A 26,454-nucleotide genomic window follows, 5' to 3' on the forward strand; every position below is an offset into this window, starting at 1 on the left:
GTAGTAGTTTTGAATATATTATTGATTTATTTATTTCAGTTTTTAATGGTGTTTTGATGAATGGAAGTTCTTAATTTTAATGTATTTCACTCTGTGTTTATTTCAGTTTTTAATGGTGTTTTGATGAATGGAAGTTCTTAATTTTAATGTATTTCACTCTGTATTTATTTCAGTTTTTAATGGTGTTTTGATGAATGGAAGTTCTTAATTTTAATGTAGTCAAGTGGAGCAAATTTTTTTTTTTTTCTTTTTATAGCTAGTGCTTTCTGTATCTTGTTTAAGAAATCCTTTTCTACCCAGGGTCATCAAGATTTTTTTCTTGTGTCCTTTTCTGGAAGCTGTTTAGTTTTGCCTTTCAGGTTTAGATTTTCAGTCTTCCTGGATTTTATTTCTGTGAATGATGTGAGGTCCTATTTAATTACTTTTTCATATGCATGAGCAGTTACATATTTATTGAAGAGACTATACTTTCCCCACTGCTCTGCAGTGCCATCTCTATTATATATCAAGTGTCCCTATATGTGCAGATCTGTTTTAAGACATTCTATTCTGTTTTATTGGCCTTTTGTCTATCCTTGTATCAATACCACACTGACTTAATTACAACAGCTTAATTGTAATAGCAATAATAATTCTTGATTCCCGGTAGAGCATGTCCTCCCACTCTATTCTTCATCAAGTTTCTTGTTTGTTCTTGGCTATTAGTATTTTCATATAAATTTTAGAATTAGATGATCACAACCCATAAAATAACGTTTTGGGATTTTCATTGAGATTGCATAAAATTGATAATAAACGTAGAGAATTAGCATCTTTCCAATATAAATTTTAGAATCAGTTTTTCACATTCTGCAAAAATCTGTTGGAATTTTGATTAGAAATGCATTAAATAGATGGAGAGAATCAGTACATACACTGTGGAGTCTTCCAGTTCATGATATATCATTTATTCATTTACCTCTTCTTTAACATCTCTTAATATTTTATAATTTTCTCTGTAGAGGTTGTGCACATCTTTTGTTAGTTATATTTTCAGGTACTTGATATCTTTTAATGTTATATTAAATTATATCTTAAATTTTTCATCTTATCTTAGTTACTTGAATACAAAAATACAATTAACTTATATTAATAGACTTTAAAAAAGTTTTAGATTTACAAAAAAATCCTAGTAGATAGTACAGAGAGTTCCCATATTACACACACATCCTCACACAGTCAATTTTCTCATTATTAACGTCTTACACTAATATGGTACATTTGTTATAATTATTAAACCAATACTGATATATTATTAACTAAAGTCCATAGTTTATTCAGATTTCCTTAGTTTTTACTGAAAGCCCTTTTTCTATCTCAGGAACTCATCTGAGATACCACATTGTATCTAGTTGTCATGTATCCTTAGGCTTCTCTTGGCTCTGAGAGTTTCTTAGGTTTTCCTTGCTTTTGATGTTCTTGATAGTTTTGAGAAGTAGGAATTTGTCTGCTATTTTTCTCATGATTAGAACGGGGTAGTCGGTTTTTTGGAGGAGAATCACAAAGGAAAAGTGCCATTTTCATCACGTCATTTCAAGGATACATATTATCAACATGGCATTTGATGTTGAGCTTGATCACCGGCAGAAGTAGTGTTTATCATGTCTCTCCACTCTTTTCTCCCCCTTTCCATACTGTCTCCTTTGGAAGGAAGTCACTGTATGCATCCACACTTAAGAACTGGGAGTTGTGCTTTCCTCCTTTACAGTAGGGTAGCTACATTATTTATTTGGAATTATTCTGCATAGGAGACTTGTTTCTTCTCTGCTGCTTTTTAATTTATTCAATGATTTATTTATATGAACTTATGTATATTTATTTTATACTTTGACTATAATATAAAATTTATTTTTATATGCAAAGTAATAGCTATCACTAAATTTTTTCTTAATTAAAAAATTTTTATTTAAATATCCTAACTTTAAAATTTATATATTTTTTTCTCTTTTTAATTTTAACAGTTTATCTGAAGATTCTTTTGGAATGTCTACATATACTATTTTATAACTAGTAGTTAATGACAGTTTTGGTTTTGTCCTTATCAAACATTACACATTTCTAAAACTTTATTTTCTTTGCTATTATGGACTGGTTAGGATCTTTAGTAATGTTGAATAGAAGTCATCTTGATCCCAATCTCAAAGGGAAAGGCTTCAAGATTTCACTATTAAGTATGAAATTTGCTATAGGTTTTTTATAGGTTCCTTTATGAGATTAGTAAATTCTCTTCTATGGGAGGGTGGGGAGGATGCATTGGGAGATTGGGATTGACATATGCACACTACTATATATAAAATAGATAACTAGTAAGAACCTACTGTATAGCACAGGGAACTCTACTCAGTACTCTGTAATGACCTATATGGGAATGGGATCTAAACAAGAGTGGATATATGTATATGTATAACTGATTCACTTTGCTGTACAGCAGAAACTAACAAAATATTATAAATCAACTATACTCCAATAAAAATTAAGTGAAAAACATTACTGTGAATGCATGTTGAATTTTATCTTTTTTTTTTTTTGCATCTATTGGGGTGATCTTATGCTTTTTCTCCTTTAATCTATTAATATAATTGATTACATGAATCAGATTTTATTAGGTTAATTTCTACATGCAACATAATACATATATGATGCATTCTGCATATTATATATATTATATACATATACAGCAAATATGTAAGCTATAGAGGGTAAAGATATTCAACTTCTCTATTCAGGTAAATCTGTTGGTTTTAAAGGTTTTTGTTTTGTTTTGGTTTGGTTTTGCCATTCACCCCTAAACTCTTTCTAGACAATTGCTGTATGCTAATGGTAGGCAAAAAAAGTGGTACTGTCACTGAAGATGCAAAACAAAATAAAAGATGCTAAAATCTTTGTCAACAAAGATTCAAAATTAAATACATAAGAATAAAAAATGTAAAATCTTTTAAAAGAAAAAAATTTAAAGGGTTGCTGAACAAAAGCTGCATATTTCATCATCATTTTCAGTCATCTACATGGAGACTCAAGAGTACCTTTCTGTTAAGTCAACTGCAAGTGAAAACTTTTAAAAAGCTTTATTTCTGGTATAAAAATCTGCAATTGTGTGGTATGAAGCCAAATAAATAACCCTACAGTTATTGAAATACCCATATGGTTTGGGTAATATGAAATATCAGTTAACAATGTGAGTCAGATTGAAATTTGAGAGAGTATTAGAAATTGTTATTGGTTCTCTTTTTCATAATGCTTTAGATTTTGTATATGGTTTAATATACCTGGAGTTTCTTCTGTAGGAATCCAAACGCCGGATGAGTTACTTTTTAGATGTATTTCTATTTCCTCCAGAAGACTTAGCTTTAAATTCAGCTGTCCTTATGTGGCCTTGGAAAATTAATCCCATCTTTGATGAAAATGATGAGGTGAATATATTTTTCAATATGTAGTTTTGTATTATGATATTTTAAGCACAATGTTCGTTTAATTTTCATACATACATGCCATCTACCTTTAAAAAGTATCTTCATGTGTCCGTATGATTTTGGGGTTAGCCACATTTATGGCCCTGCAGGCTTAGGCTTAACCCACAAAGTTGTAAAGAGTGGGACTGACAGGGCTTCCCTGGTGGCACAGTGGTTGAGAGTCCGCCTGCCGATGCAGGGGACACGAGTTTGTGCCCCAGTCCGGGAAGATCCCACATGCCGCGGCGCGGCTGGGCCTGTGAGCCATGGCCGCTGGGCCTGCGCGTCCGGAGCCTGTGCTCCGCAACGGGAGAGGCCACAACAGTGAGAGGCCCGCGTACCACAAAAAAAAAAAAAAAAAAAAGTGGGACTGACATTAAAAAAGTCAGAACTATTTACAAATTAATAATAATAATTGTAAGCTCTGTGCTATTAAATCATTTAATACTCACAAAAATCCCAGGTGCTCCTATTTTCCCCATTTCATAGATGAGAAAAATGAGTTTCAGAGAAGTTAAGTAACTTTCCCAGGAAGAAGTAGCAGATTCAGGATTTTATATAAGACTGAATATAGTTCAGATTTTGAAAAAGTCCTAATGTAAACTAGTTTCTCCTAAACTGGGAAGTGAGATGGTATAGTAGTAATGAAAAGCATGGACTTCAGTTAGATAAGCCAAAGTTCTAATCCAGATTTTGACTTTTATGATTTTGTGACATTGGACATGCCTCTTAACCTCTATATGCTTAAATTTCTTTACCTCTGAAATGAGGATACTAATACTTGTGGTAATATAGGTAGAGTGTTTAATCAATCTTGACATAACAAGTGCTCAATATATGGTAGCTTTTATTATTTTCCCAGAATCTGTTAAATAGTTAAAGTATCTATTTAATAAATAAGAATTGTTACAGTCACTTCAGAGATATAGGAAAGTTTTTCTGTGTGGTTTTGTGGTTTATTATTCTTTTCATTTTTATATCAGTCAATGTTTTATTTTTGTACAATGTTTTGTTTTTACTTCGCTGATGTTTTTTGTTACTGTATAAAGCATTCGGATTTCTGATTTGATAATTCTTTGCTTTGTAACAAAATAGTTAACATGAATAATTTTCTTTTAAAGCTCCTTGAGAATGCTAAACATAAAAAAGAAAGTGAGCTAATAGAAAAGAGAGAGAAACTGATTTTGGAAATAGAAAAGGAATCACGCCGCATGGAAGAGTTTGCAGAATTTGCAGAACTGGACCGCATGCAGCAGGTCTGATAAATATAGACAGTAGCTATGGCAGGCTGGTAGATTAATACAGGACATGTTTCTATAATATAGAAAAACCTGTGCTTACTAAGGCAAACAGAGGCCTGACTCTTAGGCCTGGGACTGCTGCTAATTATGTAATCTTTTTTTGTGATTTAGTTTTCTATTTGTAAGATAGACATAACCATACCTTTTGCTCTGTGTCATGGTGATGTTGTGAAGTTGATGTTTAAAGTTGCTATATAAATGCAAGGACATAGCCTATGCAGTATTATATAATTTTATTTTTATAACATTTCTTGGGTATTTCTTGAAATAAAAAATTATTTGCTTTCAGTATGTGACAGATGTAAGACAACTACAAAAACGTATTCAGGAATCTGAAGAAGCAGTTCAATTTATTAATAAAGAAGAGGAACTTTTCAGATGGGAACTGACAAAATATCCTGAACTGGATAAATTAAAAGTTAACATTGAGCCCTATCAGAAGTTTTTTAATTTAGTTTTGAAGTGGCAACGAACAGAAAAACGGTAATTTCTGGTAATAAAAAATTAAGTAAAGATATACAAAGATTTATAAAATGTACATTGATTGTTGTTGTTGGCTAGGTGTTTAAAAGTAGGATTTATCTGTCCATTTGAAAGAGAAACCAAATATTATATAGAAGCATCAAATATTGCTAAGGCGCCACCTAGCCTTACTAATATAATATCTAAAGTCTCACCTGGGTTTTCCAGAGTTGATTCATTTTTTAATGCAATTAATTCATTTGACTCATTCATTTGACACTAAGAATTAGAAGTATGGAGTCAAATCAGCATTTCATCTGGATACTGTTAGTTGTCCGTTTACAGTCTGATTCATATTTTTGCACATGCAGCATAGCTGAAATTGTGGTTTTAGTATTGTCTGTCATCATTCTATCTGTGTGACTGAGAAAAACTGTTAATTGCTCTTGTTCTCAGTTATTTCTACTATAAAATGAAGGGCCTAGCCTAAAGAATCTGTAAGGTCTTTTCACACACCAGAAGTCTCTGAGTTTAATATTTTTTAAATTAAAATATCCTATTTTTTTCACTTAATTCTGTTTTTAATCATTCTTCCTTAGTCTTTTTTCTTTAATAAATTTATTTGTTTATTTTTGACTGTGTTGGTTATTCATTGCTGCATGCAGGCTTTTTCTAGTTGCGGCGAGCGGGGGCTACTCTTCGTTGTGATGTGCGGGCTTCTCGTTGCAGCAGCTTCTCTTGTTGTGGGGCACGGGCTCTAGGCGCACAGGCTTCAGTAGTTGTGGCTCGTGGGCTCTAGAGCACAGACTCAGTAATTGTGGCTTGCGGGCTCTAGAGCACAGACTCAGTAGTTGTGGCGCACAGGCTTAATTGCTCCACGGCATGTGGGATCTTCCTGGACCAGGGGTCAAACCCGTGTCCCCTGCATTGGCAGGCAGATTCCTAACCACTGTGCCACGAGGGAAGCCCTTCTGAGTTTAATATTACTTTTTCTTTCAATTCAGGTGGATGGATGGAGGGCTTTTGGACCTTAATGGGGAAAGCATGGAAGCTGATGTAGATGAATTTTCCCGAGAAATTTTTAAGACTCTGAAATTTTTCCAAACAAAGCAAAGGAAGGAATTACAAGAAAAAAGAAAGGCAGCAAAAAGACGATCTCTGGGAGAAGAGAAACTTGAAGAAGAACCAAAAGAGAATCCTACTATTACTATGTGCACTGCAGTAATGGAGCAGATAAAAGTTATTAAGGTATAAACACATTTAATGACATTTTTAAAAGCCCTGGTAGAGTTGTTTGCATCAAGTGCTAGTGAAGAGAAATGGAAAAACTGGAAAGCAAAACCAAAGCTGAATCCAGAAAACTTGACCTATTAATACATGCTTCATTCTTTCCTGATGATGTCATCGGAATCAATCCCTTCATAGAACAATACTTAACAAATAGAAGACTGTAATGACCAGTTACAATGATTGGAAGAGGGTAAAAAATTACTAGAATAAACAAGTTAGCCTATACTATGGGCAGCAACCCAGGGTACCAATTAGCTGAGAAAGGTTTGGAGTCACACTACCTAGGTTTATATCACAATTCTGCGCTTGGTAATGGCAATATGCCACTTGTGCAAGATATTTAACTTCTCATGCCTCATTTATAAATAGAGGATAATAACAGTTTTTGTGACAGTAAATAATACATCTACCTTCCCAAGGCAGTACTGGCAGTGGTTCTAGTGGTAGTGCCAAGTTTCCACTGTCGGCATGCTCAGAGTGCAAACTCTGCTTTTCAACATTGTTCCTGTCTGTGTCTAGCACTCTCAGATATACTATGAGCTGCCTGAAAATTTTTTTAAAGTAACTACTTAAAATTTTTTTCAATATTTAATAAATTTGCATGGTTTAAAAATATAAAAAGATATACCTGAACGGTCTCCTTGCTGTGTTTCTCACCTGTTATTAGGTTATCAATGTTACTAGTTTCTATTGTATACTTCAGGGTATTTTTACATGTATAACAATGTGAATATATATTCTAATCCTTCCATCTTTTTACATAAAAATAGAATACTGAAAAAAAATAGCATACCGTTTATATTATTTCCCCCCTTTGTTTTAATTTATCTTGGAGACCTTTTCTTATTGTATATAGAGTGTTTTCATTCTTTTTTACACCTATAAATATTATATATTGGTGTAAAATTTCTGTGTGTGAAGGTGTGACTGTAAGGTAAATTGCCAAAGAGTAAATTCCAGGTTAAAATATTACAGTTGAATTACCTTCTGTATGGGTTTTACCAGTATGTACTCTCACCAACCTTGACAACAGAATATCATCAAACTTGGGTGTTTGTTAATCTGCTAGAAGAATTTCATTTTTCTTATTACATAAAATGTTAAGCCTAAATTAATATATTTAAGAATATTTTGTATTTCTTTGCCTGTGAGCTATTTGGTCTTCTTGTCTATTGTTTTAATTGAATTTATGGTCTTTTTCTTACTGATTTCTAGTCCTAGAAACAGGACTAGGGAGATTAGGCTTTGTATGTTAATATTAATAGTATGTTAATATTTTATTGAAGATTTTTGAGATTATGTTCAGAAGCAATGTTGGTCTTAATTTTCTTTTCTTGTAATATCTTTGTCAGGTTTTGCTATCAGGATTATGTTGGCCTTATGAAACAAATGGGAAATTTTATCTCTATTTTCCAAAAGAGTTTTGTATAAAATTGTTATTATCTCTTTCTTAAATATTTTAGAGAAACGTTTGCTAGTGAAACCATTGACCTGGAGCTTCATGGGAAGGATTTTGAAAACAGTTTTAATTTTTAAAATAGATATAGGAATATTCAGATTTGTGTTAATTTTGTGTCAATTTTGGTAAATTGTATTTTTCAAGGAATTTTTCCATTTTCTAAAGTTGTTAAATTTATTGCCATAAAGTTGCTCATAATATTTATTTATTATCTTTTAATGTTGGTGGAATCTATAGGGATAACTCCTTTTTCATTCCAAATATCAATAATTTAAATTTTCTCTCTTTTTTCTTAATCAGCCTAGTTAGGGATTTAGTTATAGTTTATTGTTAACATTTAAGCCTTTGGTCTTTTTTTTTTTTTTTTTGCGGTATGCGGGCCTCTCACTGTTGTGGCCTCTCCTGTTGCGGAGCACAGGCTCCGGATGCGCAGGTCTAGCGACAATGGCTCACGCGCCCAGCCGCTCCGCGGCCCGTGGGATCTTCCCGGACCGGGGCATGAACCCGTGTCCCCTGCATCGGCAGGCGGACTCTCAACCACTGCGCCACCAGGGAAGCCCGATCATATATGGTTTTTATTCTTCAATTTGTTAATATGGTGTATCACATTCATTGATTTGTGTATGTTGAAGAATCCTTGCATCCCTGGGATAAATCCCACTTGATCATGGTGTATGATCCTTTTTTTAAACATCGTTATTGGAGTATAATTGCTTTACAATGGTGTGTTAGTTTCTGCTTTATAACAAAGTGAATCAGCTATATATATGCATATATTCCCATATCTCTTCCCTCTTGTGTCTCCCTCCCACCCTCCCTATCCCACCCCTCTAAGTGGTCACAAAGTACAGAGGAGCTGATCTCCCTGTGCTATGCGGCTGCTTCCCACTAGCTATCTGTTTTACATTTGGTAGTATATATAAGTCCATGCCACTCCCTCACTTCATCCCTGCTTACCCTTCCCCCTCCCCGAGTCTTCAAGTCCATTCTCTACGTCTGCATCTTTATTCCTGTCCTGCCCCTAGGTTCTTCAGAACCTTTTTTCCCCCCTAGATTCCATATATATGTTTTAGCATATGGTATTTGTTTTTCTCTTTCTGACTTAATCACTCTGTATGACAGACTCTAGGTCCATCCACCTCACTACAAATAACTCAGTTTCATTTCTTTTTATGGCTGAGTAATATTCCATTGTATATATGTGCCACATCTTCTTTACCCATTCATCTGTTGATAGACACTTAGGTTGCTTCCATGTCGATGGCTATTGTAAATTGAGCTGCAGTGAACATTTTGGTACATGACTCTTTTTGAATTATGGTTTTTTCAGGGTATATGCCCAGTAGTGGGATTGCTGGGTCGTATGGTAGTTCTATTTTGAGTTTTTTAAGGAACCTCCATACTATTCTCAATAGTGGCTGTATCAATTTACATTCCTACCAAGAGTGCAAGAGGGTTCCCTTTTCTCCACACGCTCTTCAGCATTTATTGTTTGTCGAATTTTTGATGATGGCCATTCTGACTGGTGTGAGGTGATACCTCATTGTAGTTTTGATTTGCATTTCTCTAATGATTAGTGATGTTGAGCGTTCTTTCATGTGTTTGTTGGCAATCTGTATATCTTCTTTGGAGAAATGTCTATTTAGGTCTTCTGCCCATTTTTGTATTGGGTTGTTTGTTTTTTTTGATATTGAGCTGCATGAGCTGCTTGTAAATTTTGGAGATTAATCCTCTGTAAGTTGCTTCATTTGCAAATATTTTCTCCCATTCTGAGGGTTGTCTTTTCGTCTTGTTTATGGTTTCCTTTGCTGTGCAAAAGCTTTTAAGTTTCATGAGGTCCCATTTGTTTATTTTTATTTTTATTTCCATTTCTCTAGGAGGTGGTCTAAAAGGATCTTGCTATGATTTATGTCATAGAGTGCTCTGCCTATGTTTTCCTCTAAGAGTTTGATAATGTCTGGCCTTACATTTAGGTCTTTAATCCATTTGGAGTTTATTTTTGTGTATGGTGTTAGGGAGTGTTCTAGTTTCATTCTTTTACATGTAGCTGTCCCGTTTTCCCAGCACCACTTATTGAAGAGACTGTCTTTCCTCCATTGTATACTCTTGCCTCCTTTATCAAAGGTAAGGTGACCTTATGTGTGTGGGTTTATCTCTGGGCTTTCTATCGTGTTCCACTGATCTATATTTCTCTTTTTGTGCCAGTACCATACTGTCTTGTTTACTGTAGCTTTGTAGTATAATCTGAAGTCAGGGAGCCTGATTTCTCCAGCTCCATTTTTCTGTCTCAAGATTGCTTTGGCTATTTGAGGTCTTCTGTGTTTCCATACAAATTGTGAAGTTTTTTGTTCCAGTTCTGTGAACAATGCCATTGGTAGTTTGATAGGGATTGCATTGAATCTGTAGATTGCTTTGGGTAGTATAGTCATTTTCACAATGTTGATTTTTCCAGTCCAAGAACACAGTATATCTCTCCATCCGTTTGTAGCATCTTTAATTTCTTTCATCAGTGTCATAGTTTTCTGTATACAGGTCTTTTTTCTCCATAGGTAGGTTTATTCCTAGGTATTTTATTCTTTTTCTTGTAGTGGTAAATGGGAGTGTTTCCTGAACTTCTCTTTCAGATTTTTCATCATTAGTGTATAGGAATGCAAGAGGTTTCTGTGCATTAATTTTGTATCCTGCTACTTACCAAATACATTGATTTGCTCTAGTAGTTTTCTGGTAGCATCTTTAGGATTCTCTATGTATAGTATCATGTCATCTGCAAACAGTGGCAGATTTAAATCATCTTTTCCGATTTGGATTCCTTTTATTTATTTTTGTTATCTGATTGCTGTGGCTAAAACTTCCAAAACTATTTTGAAGAATACTGGTGAGAGTGGACAACCTTGTCCTGTTCCTGATCTTAAAGGAAATGGTTTCTTCAGATTTTCACCATTGAGAATGATGTTGGCTGTGGGTTTGTCATATATGGCCTTTATTATGTTGAGGTAAGGTCCCTCTATGCCTATTTTCAGGGGGGTTTTATTATAAATGGGTGTTGAATTTTGTCAAAAGCTTTTTCTGCATCTATTGAAATGATCATATTGTTTTTCTCCTTTAATTTGTTAAGATGGTTTATCACATAGATTGATTTGCATATATTGAAGAATCCTTGCATCCCTGGGATAAACCCCACTTGATCATGGTGTATGATCCTTTTAATATGTTGTTGGATTCTGTCTGCTAGTGTTTTGTTCAGGATTTTTGCATGTATATTCATCAGTGATATTGGTCTGTAATTTTCTTTTTTTGTAGTATCTTTGTCTGGTTTTGGTATCAGAGTGATGGTGGCCTCATAGAATGAGTTTGGGAGTGTTCCTTCCTCAGCAATTTTTTGGAAGACTTTGAGAAGGATGGGTGTTAGCTCTTTTCTAAATGTTCGATAGAATTCACCTGGGAAGCCATCTGGTCCTGGACTTCTTTTTGTTGGAAGATTTTAAATCACAGTTTCAATTTCATTACTTGTGATTGGTCTGTTCATATTTTCTATTTCTTCCTGGTTCAGTCTTGGAGGGTTATATCTTTCTAAGAATTTGTCCATTTTTTCCAGGTTGTCCATTTTATTGGCATAGAATTGCTTGTAGTAGATGCTTAGGATGCTTTGTATTTCTGCGGTGTCTGTTGTAACTTCTCTTTTTTCATTTCTAATTTTATTGATTTGAGTCCTCTCCCTCTTTTTCTTGATGAGTCTGGCTAAAGGTTTATCAATTTTGTTTATCTTCTCAAATACCCAGTTTTTAGTTTTGTTGATCTTTGCTATTGTTTTCTTTGTTTCTATTTCATTTATTTCTTCTCTTATCTTTATGATTTCTTTCATTCAACTTACTTTGGGTTGGTTTGTTCTTCTTTCTCTAGTTCCTTTAGGTGTAAGGTTACATTGCTTATTTGAGATTTTTCTTGTTTCTTCCCTCCTAGAACTGCTTTTTACTTCCCTCTTAGAACTGCTTTTGCTGCATCCCATAGGTTTTAGATGGTCATGTTTTCATTGTCATTTGTCTCTAGGTATTTTGATTTCCTCTTTGATTTCTTCAGTGATCTCTTGGTTATTTAGTAACGTATTGTTTAACCTCCACGTGTTTGTGTTTTTTACATTTTTTCCCCTGCAGTTGATTTCTAATTTCATAGTATTGTGGTCAGAAAAGATGCTTGATATGATTTCAGTTTTCTTAGATTTATCAAGGCTTGATATGTGACCCAAGATATGATCTATCTTGGGGAATGATCCATGTGCACTTGAGAAGAAAGTGTAATCTGCCATTTTTGGATGGAATGTCCTATAAATATCAATTCAATCTATCTGGTCTGTTGTGTCATTTAAAGCTTGTGTTTCCTTATTAATTGTCTGTCTGGATGATCTGTCCATTGGTGTAAGTGAGGTGTTAAAATCCCCCACTATTATCGTGTTACTGTCAATTTCCTCTTTATAGCTATTAGCATATGCCTTATGTATTGAGGTGCTCCTGTGTTGGGTGCATATATATTTATAATTGCTATGTCTTCTTTGATTGTTCCCTTGATCATTATGTAGTGTCCTTCTTTGTCTCTTGTAACATTCTTTATTTTAAAGTCTATTTTATCTGATATGAGTATTGCTACTCCACCTTTCTTTGGATTTCCATTTGCATGGAATTTCTTTTTCCATCCCCTCACTTTCAGTCTGTATGTGTCCCTAGGTCTGAAGGGGGTCTCTTGTAGAGAGCATATATATACGGATCTTTTTTTTTGTATCCATTCAGCGAGCCTGTGTCTTTTGGTTGGAACATTTAATCCATTCACATTTAAGTTATTGATATGTATGTTCCTATTACCATTTTCTTAGTTGTTTTGGGTTTGTTTTTGTAGGTCCTTTGCTTCTCTTGTGTTTCCCACTTAGAGAAGTTCCTTAAACATTTGTTACAGAGGTGGTTTGGTGGTGCTGAATTCCCTTAGCTTTTGCTTGTCTGTAAAGCTTTTGATTTCTCTGTTGGATCTGAATGAGATCCTTGTTGGGTATAGTAATCTTGGTTGTAGGTTCTTCCCTTTCATCACTTTAAATATATCATGCCACTCCCTTCTGGCTTGTAGGGTTTCTGCTGAGATATCAGGTTTTAACCTTATGGGAGTTCCCTTGTATGTTATTTGTTGTTTTTCCCTTTTTGTTTTTAATAATTTTTCTTTGTCTTTCATTTTGGTCAGTTTGATTACTATGTGTCTCAGCATGTTTCTCCTGGGTTTATCCTGCCTGGGACTCTCTGCACTTCCTGGAATTGGGTGTTTATTTCCTTTACCATATTAGGGAAGTTTTCAACTATAATCTCTTCAAATATTTTCTCAGGTCCTTTCTCTCTCTCTTCTCCTTCTGGTACCCCTATAATGCAAATGTTGGTGCATTTAATGTTGTCCCAGAGGTCTCTTAGACTGTCTTCATTTCTTTTCATTTTTTCTTCTTTATTCTGTTCCATGGCACTGAATTTACTATTCTGTCTTCCAGGTCATTTATCCATTCTTCTGCATCAATTATTCTGCTATTCATTCCTTCTAGTGCATTTAAAAAAATATATTTATTTTATTTATTTATTTTTGTCTGAGTTGGGTCTTCATTGCTGCACGGGCCTTCTCCAGTTGTGGCGAGCGGGGGCTACTCTTCATTGCAGTGCACGGCCTTCTCATTGCGGTGGCTTCTTTTTTTGCGGAGCATGGGCTCTATGCGTGAGGGCTTTAGTAGTTTTGGCACGTGGGCTCTAGAGTGCAGGCTCAGTAGTTGTGGTGCATGGGCTTAGTTGCTCCATGGCATGTGGGATCTTCCCAGACCAGGGCTCGAACCTATGTCCCCTGCATTGGCAGGCGGATTCTTAACCACTGTGCCAAACAGGGAAGCCCCTTTCTAGTGCATTTTTCATTTCGGTTATTGTATTGTTCATCTCTGTTTGTTCTTTAATTCTTGTAGGTGTTTGTTCTTTAATTCTTCTAGATCTTTGTTAAACATTTCTTTCATCTTTTCGATCTTTGCCTCCATTCATTTTCCGAGGTCCTTGATCATCTTCACTATCATTATTCTGAATTCTTTTTCTGGAAGGTGGCTTATCTCCACTTCATTTAGTTGTTTTTCTGGGGTTTTATCTTTTCCTTCATCTGGTAAATGGTCCTCTGCCTTTACATTTTGTCTATCTTTCTGTGAATGTGGTTTTCATTCCACAGGCTACAGGATTGTAGTTCTTGCTTCTGCTGTCTGCCCTCTGGTGGACGAGGCTATCCGGTTGATTGCTTTCATATCTGAATAAAAATTGTTACGTACTTATTATTTTATCATTAGTTTACTGTTTTTTCTTTGTTATTGGCTTGAATTTTTAATGATAGATTTATTGAGATATAATTCACATATAAAAGTTCACCTTTTAAATTATGTAGTTCCATGGTTTCTTAGAATATTCACAGAGTTGTGTGATCATCACCACTATCTAATTTTAGAATAACTTCCTTACTCCAAAAAGTAAGCCCATGACCATTAGTAGTCACTGTCCATTCCCTCCTCCTCCCAGGCCCTGGTGTCCTATGAATCTACTTTCTGTCTCTATGGATTTATCGATTCTAGACATTTCATATAAATGGAATCATGTTGTTATATGGTCTTGGTGAATGACTTCTTTCTCCCTAGCATGTTTTCAAGGTTAACCCATGTGGTAATATGCCTCATACTCCATTCTTTTTTTTTTTTTTTAATATTTATTTGGCTGCACCAGGTCTTAGTTGCGGCATGTGGGATCTAGTTCCCTGATCAGGGATTGAGCCTGGGCTTTCTGCATTGGGAGTGTGGAGTCTGAACCACTGGACTGCCAGGGAAGTCCCCATTCGTCTTTATTGATAAATAATATTCCATTATATGGATATACCACATTTTGTTTATCCATTCATCACTTAATGGACATTTGTGTTGTTTCTACTTTTTAGCCATTATGAGTAATGTTGCTATGAGTACTTATGTAAAAATTTTTGTGTTCTTATGTGTTTCACTTGATTTGGGTGTATATGTAGAAGTGGCATTGCAGGGTCTCATGGTAATTCTATGTTTAACTTTTTGAGGAACTGCAGACTGTCTTCCAAAGTGGCTGCACTGTTCCCACTTGCAATGCATGGGGGTTTCAGTTTGTCCACATCCTTGCCAAATTGTTATTGTCTATCTTTTTTTTTTTTTTTTTTTGCGGTACGCGGGCCTCTCACTGTTGTGGCCTCTCCCGTTGCGGAGCACAGGCTCTGGATGCGCAGGCTCAGCGGCCCTGGCTTATAGGACCAGCCACTCTGTGGCATGTGGGATCCCTCTGGACCGGGGCACGAACCCTTGTCCCCTGCATTGGCAGGCAGACTCTCAACCACTGCACCACCAGGGAAGCCCTGTCCGTCTTTTTGATTATGGCCATCCCAATGTGTGTGAAGAGGTGTCTCATTGTGGTTTTGATTTGCATTTACCTGATAACTAATGATGCTGAGCATCTTTTCATATGCATATTGGCCATTTCTATGTTTTCTATGGAGAAGTGTGTGTTCAGATCCTTTGCCCATTTTTAAATTGGGTTATTTACCTCTTTTTATTCAGTTGTACAAATTCTTTATATATTCTAGATACAAGTCGCTTATTAAATATAGATTAATTGATCAGAAGTGTGTGGGTTTATTTTTCTGGGCTCTCTATCCTGATCCGTTGATCTATGTGTCTGTTTTTGTGCCAGTGTAATATTGTTTTGATTACTGTATCATTGTAGTATAGTTTGAAATCAGGGAACTTTTTTTTTTTTTTTTGTATTTTTGGCTGCGTTTTTTTTTTTTTTTGGTCTCCGTTACTGCATGCAGCCTTTCTCTAGTTGTGGCAAGCAGGGGTTACTCTTCATTGCGGTGTGTGGGCTTCTCATTGCCGTGGCTTCTCTTGTTGGGGAACACAGGCTCTAGGCATGCGGGCTTCAGGAGTTGTGGCACATGGGCTTAGTTGCTCCATGGCATGTGGGATTTTCCTAGACCAGGGCTTGAACTCATGTCCTCTGCATTGGCAGGCAGACTCTTAACCACTGTGCCACCAGGGAAATGCTGATACCTTCACCTTTGTTCTTCCTTCTCAAGATTGTTTTAGCTCTTCAAGATCTTTTGTATCTTCATACAAATTTTAGAATTATTTGTTCTAGTTCTGTGAAAAATGCTGTTGGTATTTTGATAGGGATTGCATTAAATCTAGATTGCCTTGGAGGGTATAGTTATTTAAACAATATTAATTCTTCAAATCTATGAGCATGGTATATCTTTCCACCTGTTTGTGTTGTCTTCAATTTCTTTTCTCAGTGTCTTGTAGTTTTATGAATCCAGCTCTTTTACCTCCTTAATTAGATTTATTCTCAGGGATTTTATTCTTTTTTATATGATCATAAATGGGGTTATTTTCTTAAATTCTCTTCCTGATAGTTCATTGTTAGTGTATAGAAATGCAACCTATTTCTGTTAATTTGGTATCCTGTAACTTTACTGAATTCATTGATGAGTTCTAGTAGTTTATTGGTGGCATGTTTAGGATTTTCTATGTCATTATCATGTCATCTGCAAATAGTGACAGTTTTATCCCTTCTGTTTCAATTTAGATTCCTTTTATTTCTTTTTCTTGTCTGATTGCTGAGGCTAGGACTTCCAATACTATATTGAATAAAAGCAGTGAGAATGAGCAGCCTTGTCTTGTTCCTGAACTTAGAGGAAATGTTTTCAGCTCTTCACCATTGAGTATGATGTTATCTGTGGGCCTGTCATATGACCTTTAATATGTTGAGGTATGATCCCTCTGTACCCACTTTGTTGAGACTTTTTATTATAAAAAGATGTCAAATTTTGTCAAAAGCTTTTTCTGCATCTATTGAGATAATCATATGATTTGTATTCTTTAATATGGTATATCACATTGATTGATTTGCAGATATTGAACCATCTATGCATCCTTGGGATAAATCCCACTTGATCATGATGTATGATTCTTTTAATTAATTGTTGAATTCAGTTTGCTAATATTTTGTTGAGGATTTTTGCATCTATGTTTATCAGTGATGTTTGCCTATAATTTTCTTTTTTTGTGTTGTCTTTGATTTTGGTATCCAGGTGGTGCTGATCTTGTAGTATGAATTTGGAAGCATTCCTTTCTCAGCAAATTTTTTGGAATAGTTTCAGCAAAGGCAGTCCTTCTTTAACTGTTTGATAGAATTCACCTGTGAAGCCATCTGGCCTGGACTTTTGTTTTTTAGGCATTTTTTATTATTAATTCAATTTCATTCCTGGTAATCAGTCTATTTGTATTTTCTGTTTTTTCCTGATTCAGTCTTGGAAGATTTTACATTTCTAGGAATTTATTAATTTTTTTCTAGGTTGTTTATTTTAGTGGTGTATAATTTTTTGTGTAGTCTCTTATGATCCTTTGTATTTCAATGGTGTCAGTTGTAACTTCTCTTTCTGATTTTATTTATTTGGCCCTCTTTTTTATTTTTTATTTTTCTTAATGAGTCTGGTTAAAGGTTTATCAATTTTGTATATCTTTTAAAAGTACCAGCTCCTAGTTTCACTGATCTTTTCTTTTTAGTTTCTATTTTATTTATTTCCACTCTGGTCTTTATTATTTCCTTCCTTCTACTATCTTTGGGTTTTGTTTGTTTTTCTTCTCCTAGTTCCTTCAGGGTAAGGTTAGATTGTTTGAGAATTTTCTTATTTCCTGAGGTGGGCTTGTTTGCTATAACCTTTCCTCTTAGAACTGCTTTTACTGTGTCCCATAGATTTTGGAATGTTATGTTTTCATTTGTCTCAAGGTATTTTTAAATTTTCTACTTGAGTTTTTCAGTGCCCCAGTGATTCTCTCTTTTTGTGTGTATCTGTTATATGTTTTTGGTTTGTGGTTACCAGGAAGTTCATATATAACAACAAATAGGTGTCTATTTTAAGTTGATTTCTTAAGTTTGAACACCTTACATTTTTACTAACCCTCCAAATGTTTTATGCTTTTGATATCATATTTTACATCTTTTAATTTTTGCCATAACTACTATTGTAGATATAGATGATTTTTACTACTTTTGTCTTTTAACATTTCTACTAGATTTATAAGTGGTTGATCCACTATTTTTACTCTATGTTTGCCTTTACCAGTGAGATTTTTCCTTTCATATTTTTTAATTTCTGGTTGTGGCCTCTTCCTTTTCCTTTAAGAAGTCCCTTTAACACTTCTTGTAAGGTCTGTTTGATGGTGATAAACTCTTTTTGCTTTTTGCTTATCTGTAAAACTCTTTGTCTCTCCTTCAGAGATAAAGATAAATCTGAAAGATAACCTTGCCAGGTAAAGTATTCTTGGTTGTAGTTTTTTCCTTTCATCATTTTGAATATATTGTTCCACTTCCTTCTGGCCTGCAAAGTTCCTGCTGAAAAGTCTGCTGATAGTTTTATGGGAGTTCCCTTATACAGTACATAACTGTTGCTTTTCTCTTGCTGCTTTTCAGGTTCTCTCTTTATCTTTAATTTTTGTCATTTTAATTATAATGTGTCTCAGTGGGTACCTGTTTAGGTTCATCTTGTTTGGGCTTCTCTGTGCTTCCTAGAGCAGGATGTTTGTTTCCTTCTCTAGGTTAGGGAAGTTTTCAGCTAATGTTTCCTCAGGTAGGTTCTCTGCTCCTTTCTCTCAATTTTCCCCTTCTGGGACCCCTATAACATGAAAGTGAGTACACCTGATATTGTCTCAGAAGTCTCTTAAACTATCCTCATTTTTTAAAATTCTTTTTTCTTTTTTTCTGTTCAGCTTGGATTATGTCTACCACTCTGTCCTCCAGATCACTGATCCTTTCTTCTATATTATTCTATCTGCTGTAGATTCCTTCTAGTGTATTTTTCATTTCAGTTAATGTATTATTCAGCTCTGATTTGTTCTTCTTTATATTTTCTAACTCTTAGTTAAAATTCTGTGTTCATCCATTCTTCTGAGTTCAGTGAGCATCTTTATGATTATTACCTTGAACTCTTTATTGAGTAAATTGCTTATTTGCATTTAATTTAGTTATTTTTCTGAGCTTTTGTCTTGTTCCTTTGTTTGGAACATATTCCTCTTGCCTCCTCATTTTACCTAATTCCCTATGTTTATTTCTATATATTGGATAGGACTGTTATGTCTCTTGATCTTGGAGAAGTGACATTATATAGGAGACATCCTATGAGCTCAGCAGCGCACTCCCTCCTGGCTACTAGACTTTATGCTCCAGGGGTGTCCTCTATTCATGCTGCATGCTCCCTGTGTTGTGGAAGAGCTAACTGTTGAGGGCATATTGGTTGGTGGGGCTGGCCCTTGGCCTGTCTGGCTGTGATGCTCTGACTCATGCAGTTGTTGTGGGTGCCCTGGTGGGCAGGGCAGTCTCCTGGTGAGGCTGACTGTGTAGCTGGGCAGTGCACCCTCTTTGGGACCACAGGTGGGTGGGGCAGGATCCCTGTGCATTTGACTATGTGGCCTGGTGGTGCAGAATTGCTGTGGGCCCTCTGGTGCACAGGGCAAACCCCCAGCACTAATAGGCTAGAGGGAGGATTTCTAAGTGGTGCTTGCCAGTGCTGGAGTCAGTCAAATAGAACAAGATCCCCAAAATGGCTGCCACCAGCATCTCCATCCACAGGGGGAATCCCAGAGGCCTCCTGCCTCTCTGGTAGTCTCTCCAAGATCAGCAAGTGGGTCTGACACAGGTGACTTTCAAACTACTGCCTTTTTGCTGGGACTTGGACCGTGTGAGATTTTGCCTGTGCCCTTTAAGAGTGGAGTCTTTTTCCTACAGCCCTCCATCTCTCCTGAATGGAATCCCCACTGTTTTTCAAAGCCAGACGTTCTGGGGGCTTGTCTTCCCAGTGCAAGACCTCCAGGATGGGAAGGCCAACATGGGTCTCAGACCCCTTGCTCCTCGGAGAGGACCTCTGCAGTGGTGATGTCCTTTTCATTTGTGTGTCACCAACCTTAGAGTTTGGCTCCTGACAAGATTGCATCTCCATTCCCCTACCCATCTTATTGTCACTCCTTCTTTATATCTGTCATTGTGGAAAATCTTTTCTGCTACTCTTCAGGTCATTCTCATACATAGTTGCTGTATAAAGTAGTTGTAATTTGGTGCTGTGCTCATAGGAGGAGGTGAATTCAGGGTCTTGCGACTGGCATCTTGATCCCCCTCCTCCCCCATATCTTTTATTTATTTATATTATCTCAGTGGCTGAGACACTCAATATAGTGTTGATTAGAAGTATTAATAATGGGTATGCTTATCTTGTTCCTGATTTTAAAGGAAGTGTTCTAATGTCAGTATCAAAAGTGATGAACTAAGTGTTTTTGCTGAATATTTAATTTTTATTTCCAAACAGTTACATTTTGGCATTTTGTTGCAGGCTTTTTCCCATTTATGTTTTGTGTGTGTATTTATAACTATATATTATATTATGTTGTGTTATACTGTATTTTTCTCCATATAATATATAGAATAAACTTAACTTTGTATTTCCATAATAATAATATGACAGTTTTAATTACTGTAGTTTTATAATATACTTTAATATCTTATAGAACATTTATATCCCCCCTTTTTCTTACTCTCATAGTTTTCCTGGCTATTTCTACATGTTTATTTGTGCAGATGAACTTTAGAATAATTTTGTTACTTTTTCTCCCCTTCCAAATCTAATTGGGATTTTGATTGGACTCATTAAGTATATTACCTAATTTCAAGTGTATGTGTATGGAATTCAAATGAGTGACTCATTATTGTTTCTATTTTCACCATTAGGAATACATCCCTACTGTCTCCATCCTATGCAATCCAGGAATGAGAACACGTCACTGGAAGCAGTTATCAGAAATTGTAGGCTATGATTTAACTCCAGACTCTGGAACTACAATGAGGAAAGTTTTAAAATTAAACCTTACACCATACTTGGAAAAATTTGAAGTTATAAGTGCGGGTGCAAGCAAGGTAAATATGAAGATCAACTGAAATACTTTATTTGATGAGTTTGTTCATCATATAATCATAGTTTTTGTTGTGGTTGAATGTATAGTACTGGCTAGCAGTGGGAGGAGATGGGGTAAAGTGGTGGAAGACCACTCTTATTTTTCCCCACAAAGTGTCTGCTTCTCTATGATTTCCTTGTCCTGAATCCAGAGTAGAAATGGTTCCTTTGACCTCTTGTTAATTCTGCCACATTCTGATATGCATGGATGATATGCTAGTCTTGATATATAATTGTTCCATTAAGAATGGAAATAGATGCATGTGTGTGTGGCATGTGATGTGTGTGTATTCTAGCAGAGTAAGTGAGGCCATCTAGTGTTCTCAGAATACACTGAAAACATCTTCAGACTATAGACTGCAGAAAAGCCACTTCAGGGAAAATCCATCAGGTCTTCCATTCTGCTGTCTGTTTTAATACTGACAGCAGTAGTTTTCAGAGCAAGTGAATTTTTAAAAACTACATTGTCATTTTCCATAGGAATTTTTTAATTGTTTTAAAACTTTTCTAACTTACAGACAGTTGCAGATTACCTTACAAAAATTGCTGTGTAATGCACCAAATTCTTTCTTCTTTTTCTCATTTAGGAATTTTCATTAGAGAAATCCATGCATACAATGATGCGAACTTGGGATGATATTGCTTTTCATATAAGTCTATATCGTGATACTGGAGTCTGTATTCTTTCTTCAGTAGACGAGATTCAGGCTCTCCTTGATGATCAAATTATAAAAACACAGACAATGAGAAGCTCACCTTTCATCAAACCATTTGAAAAGGAGATCAAGGTATGTTAAATATGATAGTCAACTCCTGGTCATTTATAAAAACTGCAATCTTATTACATATATGCTCTTGTGAAAATAAGTCAGTTTGTTGGATAGCTTTGGTGAAATATAGAAATAGATAACTTAAAATTAATGTGAAAATATATAGAACAGATGAGCCATTAACTGTAATGATTTTTAAAAGAACAAATTATATTTTTATTAAGAAAAATCTTCTCCAATGACAGTGATAGATTTGGAAGGAAAACTGTATCATTTAATCTAACTGTAGACAGCCTAGACCCTGTTTCATGCTATATTCTTTTTTTTTTCACTTTATTGAGTATTTTATTGACATAAGCTTTGACCGAGAAGCATAAAGTTTTCAAAATATCTTTTCTTATAGGCAGAAAATCAATCTGGTTATTTTAATAAATATAATTGTTCAGAATGGTTGGCTGAGCAGTTAAAGAATATCTGCTGTCATTATTTAGTGGATGTGGGGCAGGAAAATGGTGTTGAACATGGAGGAGAAAAGAAGAAATAAATTTTCAACACGGTGGTGCTATAAGGAAATGGTATTAAAGTGAAAGAACGAATATAATAATTTTGAGTTTATGCAGGAGTGTTATATTATAAAACAAAATAGACTTTGGACACTTCTTATTTTCTTTATACAATTCAATAGCTGATAAGACAAAACATGAATTTTACACTCTGAATTAAAAGAAATATTTTCTTCAAAGGGCAATGAATAAATTCTCATTTAAAGATTGTTTCAAGTTGATGCTAATCTTCTTTCTTTTTTTTAAACATCTTTATTGGATTATAATTGCTTTACAGTGGTGTGTTAGTTTCTGCTTCACAACAAAATGAATCAGTTATATATATACATATGTTCCCATATCTCCTCCCTCTTGCATCTCCCTCCCACCCTCCCTATTCCATCCCTCTAGGTGGACACAAAGCACAAAACTCCCTGTGCTATGTGGCTGTTTCCCACTAGCTACCTGTTTTACATTTGATAGTGTATATATGTCCATGCCACTCTCTCACTTCATCCCAGCTTACCGTTCCCCCTCCCTGTGTCCTCAAGTCCATTCTCTACCTCTGTGTCTTTATTCCTGTCCTGCCCCTGGGTTCTTCAGAATCATTTTTTCTTTTCTTTTTTTTTTTTGATTCCATATATATGTGTTAGCATACGGTATTTGTTTTTCTCTTTCTGACTTACTTCACTCTGTATGACAGTCTCTAGGTCCATCCACCTCACTACAAAAAACTCAGTTTCATTTCTTTTTATGGCTGAGTAATATTCCATTGTATATATGTGCCACATCTTCTTTACACATTCATTTGTCAGTGGACACTGAGGTTGCTTCCATGTCCTAGCTATTGTAAATAGAGCTGCAATGAATATTGTGGTACATGACTCTTTTTGAATTGTGGTTTTCTCAGGGTATATGCCCAGTAGTGGGATTTCTGGGTCGTATGGTAGTTCTACTTTTAGTTTTTTAAGGAACCTCCATACTCTTCTGTATCAATTTACATTCCTACCAACAGTTCATGCTATATTCTCATAACTTGTAGTGAAGTTCTGTATACTATACTTTATATTTGGGAACAAATAACTTGAGGGTCTTTTAGAATAATTAATGAAATATTGTCCACTTGACAAAAACAAATGATATTTGAGACTGTAAGATTATTTAATGTCCTTATAGTTGATGTGGGTAAGTACACAAAGCAAATAAATTATAATAACTAATAGTTTTATAGGTAGTATCAAAATTCAAACTGGAGACTATATAAAATGGGGAAAAGATCAACAACAAGTGGATTTTTCCCCTGATATTTATTGACTTCTAAATGTGTGCCAGATACTACTCTAGGGGTTTTACATTTATTAACCCATTTAATCCCCATAGCAGACCCTCAAGGTAGGCACTGTTATTATCAGTAGTCATAGTTAAGGGAACCAAGGCATAGAGGGATAGGTAAGTTACCCAAGTTCACACAGCTAATAAATGACAAACCTGGAATTCATAAAAGGCAGTTTGATTTTAATTTAAGCATAAAGAGTGTATTTATAGGACACCTTGGCTTTCAATATTTGGAGAAGACAAACAGTTGTGTTCTTCCAAAAAGACATGAAGCTGCACATTTTCCCTTGAATCAGGCTGACCTACCCTTTCCTGGTAAGAAGTTATGCTTTTGCAGATATTTCTTGTTTAACAAAGGAGAATTTACAATACAAGTTTGAAACCTCTCTTAGAGCTTTTAAAACAAAAATATGAGGCCAATCTCTTGATATATAGGACCTTAGGCCATATATTTAAGAAACAAAGAGCTTATATGAATGATCTTTGGCTAATGAAATACCTTATGGATTCTAGGAGATCAGTGACAATAAGGAAGACTTTTTCCCCCAAATGCATTGATGTACAGCACGGTTTCTCAACCTGGTTCTAATGACATTTGGGGCTAGATAATTCTTTGTTGTGGGGGCTGTCCTGTATATTGTAGGAAGTTTAGCAGTGTCCATGGCCTCTATCCACTAGATATTAGTAGAAATCTCACCCCACCAGTTGTGACAAATGAAAATGCCTCCAGACATTGTCAAATGTCCTTTGGGGTGGGGGCAAAATAGCCCCTAGGTTGATAGCTACTGGTGTAGAGCAGGATGTATTCCTGTATGCTTTTTGGACATGGGACAGTTCACCTAGAGATTAGGAAATTGGTCTAAATAACTACAGTCATTTGCAATTGTGAGTTCCAATGATTTAGGAAAACTTCAGACCTCCTAGAGCTTTTCAAAGCCCATGTGAGACACTATAAGTGACTATGAGCTGTTTTGCATTGATTCAAAAATAATAATAAATTTAAAATACATATTCCTTCCTATAATTTATGGGTTTTCTTTAATAACTGGAACTTAGAATACTATGCTTTTCATTAAGGCCTGGGAGGACCGTTTGATTCGAATACAAGAAACAATTGATGAATGGTTAAAAGTACAAGCTCATTGGCTGTACTTGGAGCCCATTTTTTGTTCTGAGGATATCATGCAACAGATGCCAGAAGAAGGGCGTCAGTTTCAGACAGTAGACAGACATTGGAGAGATATCATGAAGTTTTGTGCAAAAGATCCAAAGGTGAAGTGTTTCTTTTCTCTGTTTCAAATAAAGGGGAATCTTTATTTTTGGCTATTACAGAAAGCATTTGGCTTTTTTTCCAAGTACAAAAATAAAACCTGCTCATTGTATACAAACTGGAGAGCTCAGAAAAATATAAGAAAGCATAGATAATTTTACTTTTCAATTCATAAGCTACACTACTCATAACTCTTTAATATGTATAGTGGAGCTGCTTCAAACATTCATTTAACTCACTTGGCTTCTACTATGTATACTCAGTGATCCCTCTTATAAAAATAAATAGTAAAATAAAATAAAATGAAGAAAGCAAGAGGGTGGGAGAGAGAGACAGACAGAGACAGACAGAGAGAGAATGAATACAAACGAATGAGTAGTGCATGTGATTCACCTGAGTTTCTACTCAATGACTCTATATGCTTGGGGGTGATGGGAAAAAAGAGTCAGCAATTCTCTCAGTTGGTTTCACTTGCTATGTCTCTCTCCTAGTGAGTATAGCACCTTGTTGAGTGCGATTTTAATGTTGAAAGACAGACCATGTATTTTTCATACGCATAGTATACAAAGTTCATAGATATATATATCCACTTTTTAATCTGGTATTCAACTTAAGAAATAACGATTTGTTTCAATGCTGGATGAAAAAGTAGCTGTGCTGGGGACTTCCCTGGTGGCACAGTGGTTAAGAATCTGCCTGCCAATGTAGGGGACATGGGTTGGATCCCTGGTCCAGGAAGATCCTATATGCTGCAGAGCAGTTAAGCCCGTGCACCACAACTACTGAGCCTGCACTATAGAGCCTGCGAGCCACAACTACTGAAGCCCACGCACCTAGAGCCTGAGTTCCACAACAAGAGGATCTCCTGCTCACCACCCACGCACAACAATGAAGACCCAATGCAGCCAAAAAGAAAAGAAAAAAAAAAAAAAGAAAAACTAGCTGTGCTGAACTGTTGAGAGTCAATAGTACTGAAATTTATGAGTTGCAAGGATTTCCCTTACATGTTGACTTTAGAACCTTTGTAAGACATTATTTCTTATAGAACAGAAGTCAGCAGTTTTTTCCTGCAAAGGGCGACATGGTAAATATTTTAGGCTTTGTGAGATGTACAGTGCTTTTCGTAACTACTCAATTCTGCTGTTGTTGTAGTAAGAAGGCAGCCAAAGACAATATGTAAATGAATGGATATGTCCATGCTACATCAAAACTGTTTATGGACAACTGACATTTTCATGTACCATGAAATGTTATTCTTCTTTTAATTTTTGAACGTTTTAAGAGTGTAAAAATAATTCTTAGCTTGATGGCCATGTAAAAACTGGCAGCACGCAGAAGCAAGAAGAGCTACAATCCTGCAGCCTGTGGAACAAAAACCACATTCACAGAAAGATAGACAAGATGAAAAGGCAGAAGGGCTATGTAACAGATGAAGGAACAAGATAAACCCCCAGAAAAACAACTAAATGAAAATGGAGATA

General features: G+C 35.4%; 1 protein-coding gene across 1 annotated transcript in view; it reads left to right on the forward strand.

Annotated features, from left to right (window-relative positions):
* DNAH12 (dynein axonemal heavy chain 12) overlaps positions 1–26,454 on the forward strand; it is a 226,431-nt gene that overhangs the window by 76,439 nt on the left and 123,538 nt on the right. Inside the window, exons 15-21 of the mRNA XM_060308393.1 lie at positions 3,324–3,449; positions 4,610–4,744; positions 5,079–5,272; positions 6,256–6,499; positions 20,834–21,019; positions 21,644–21,844; positions 24,781–24,975. Of these exons, the coding sequence (XP_060164376.1) occupies positions 3,324–3,449; positions 4,610–4,744; positions 5,079–5,272; positions 6,256–6,499; positions 20,834–21,019; positions 21,644–21,844; positions 24,781–24,975 (1,281 nt within the window). The remainder of the gene's footprint in view (positions 1–3,323; positions 3,450–4,609; positions 4,745–5,078; positions 5,273–6,255; positions 6,500–20,833; positions 21,020–21,643; positions 21,845–24,780; positions 24,976–26,454) is intronic.

Source organism: Globicephala melas, chromosome 11 (assembly GCF_963455315.2).
Source record: "Globicephala melas chromosome 11, mGloMel1.2, whole genome shotgun sequence".
Lineage (NCBI taxonomy): Eukaryota > Metazoa > Chordata > Mammalia > Artiodactyla > Delphinidae > Globicephala > Globicephala melas.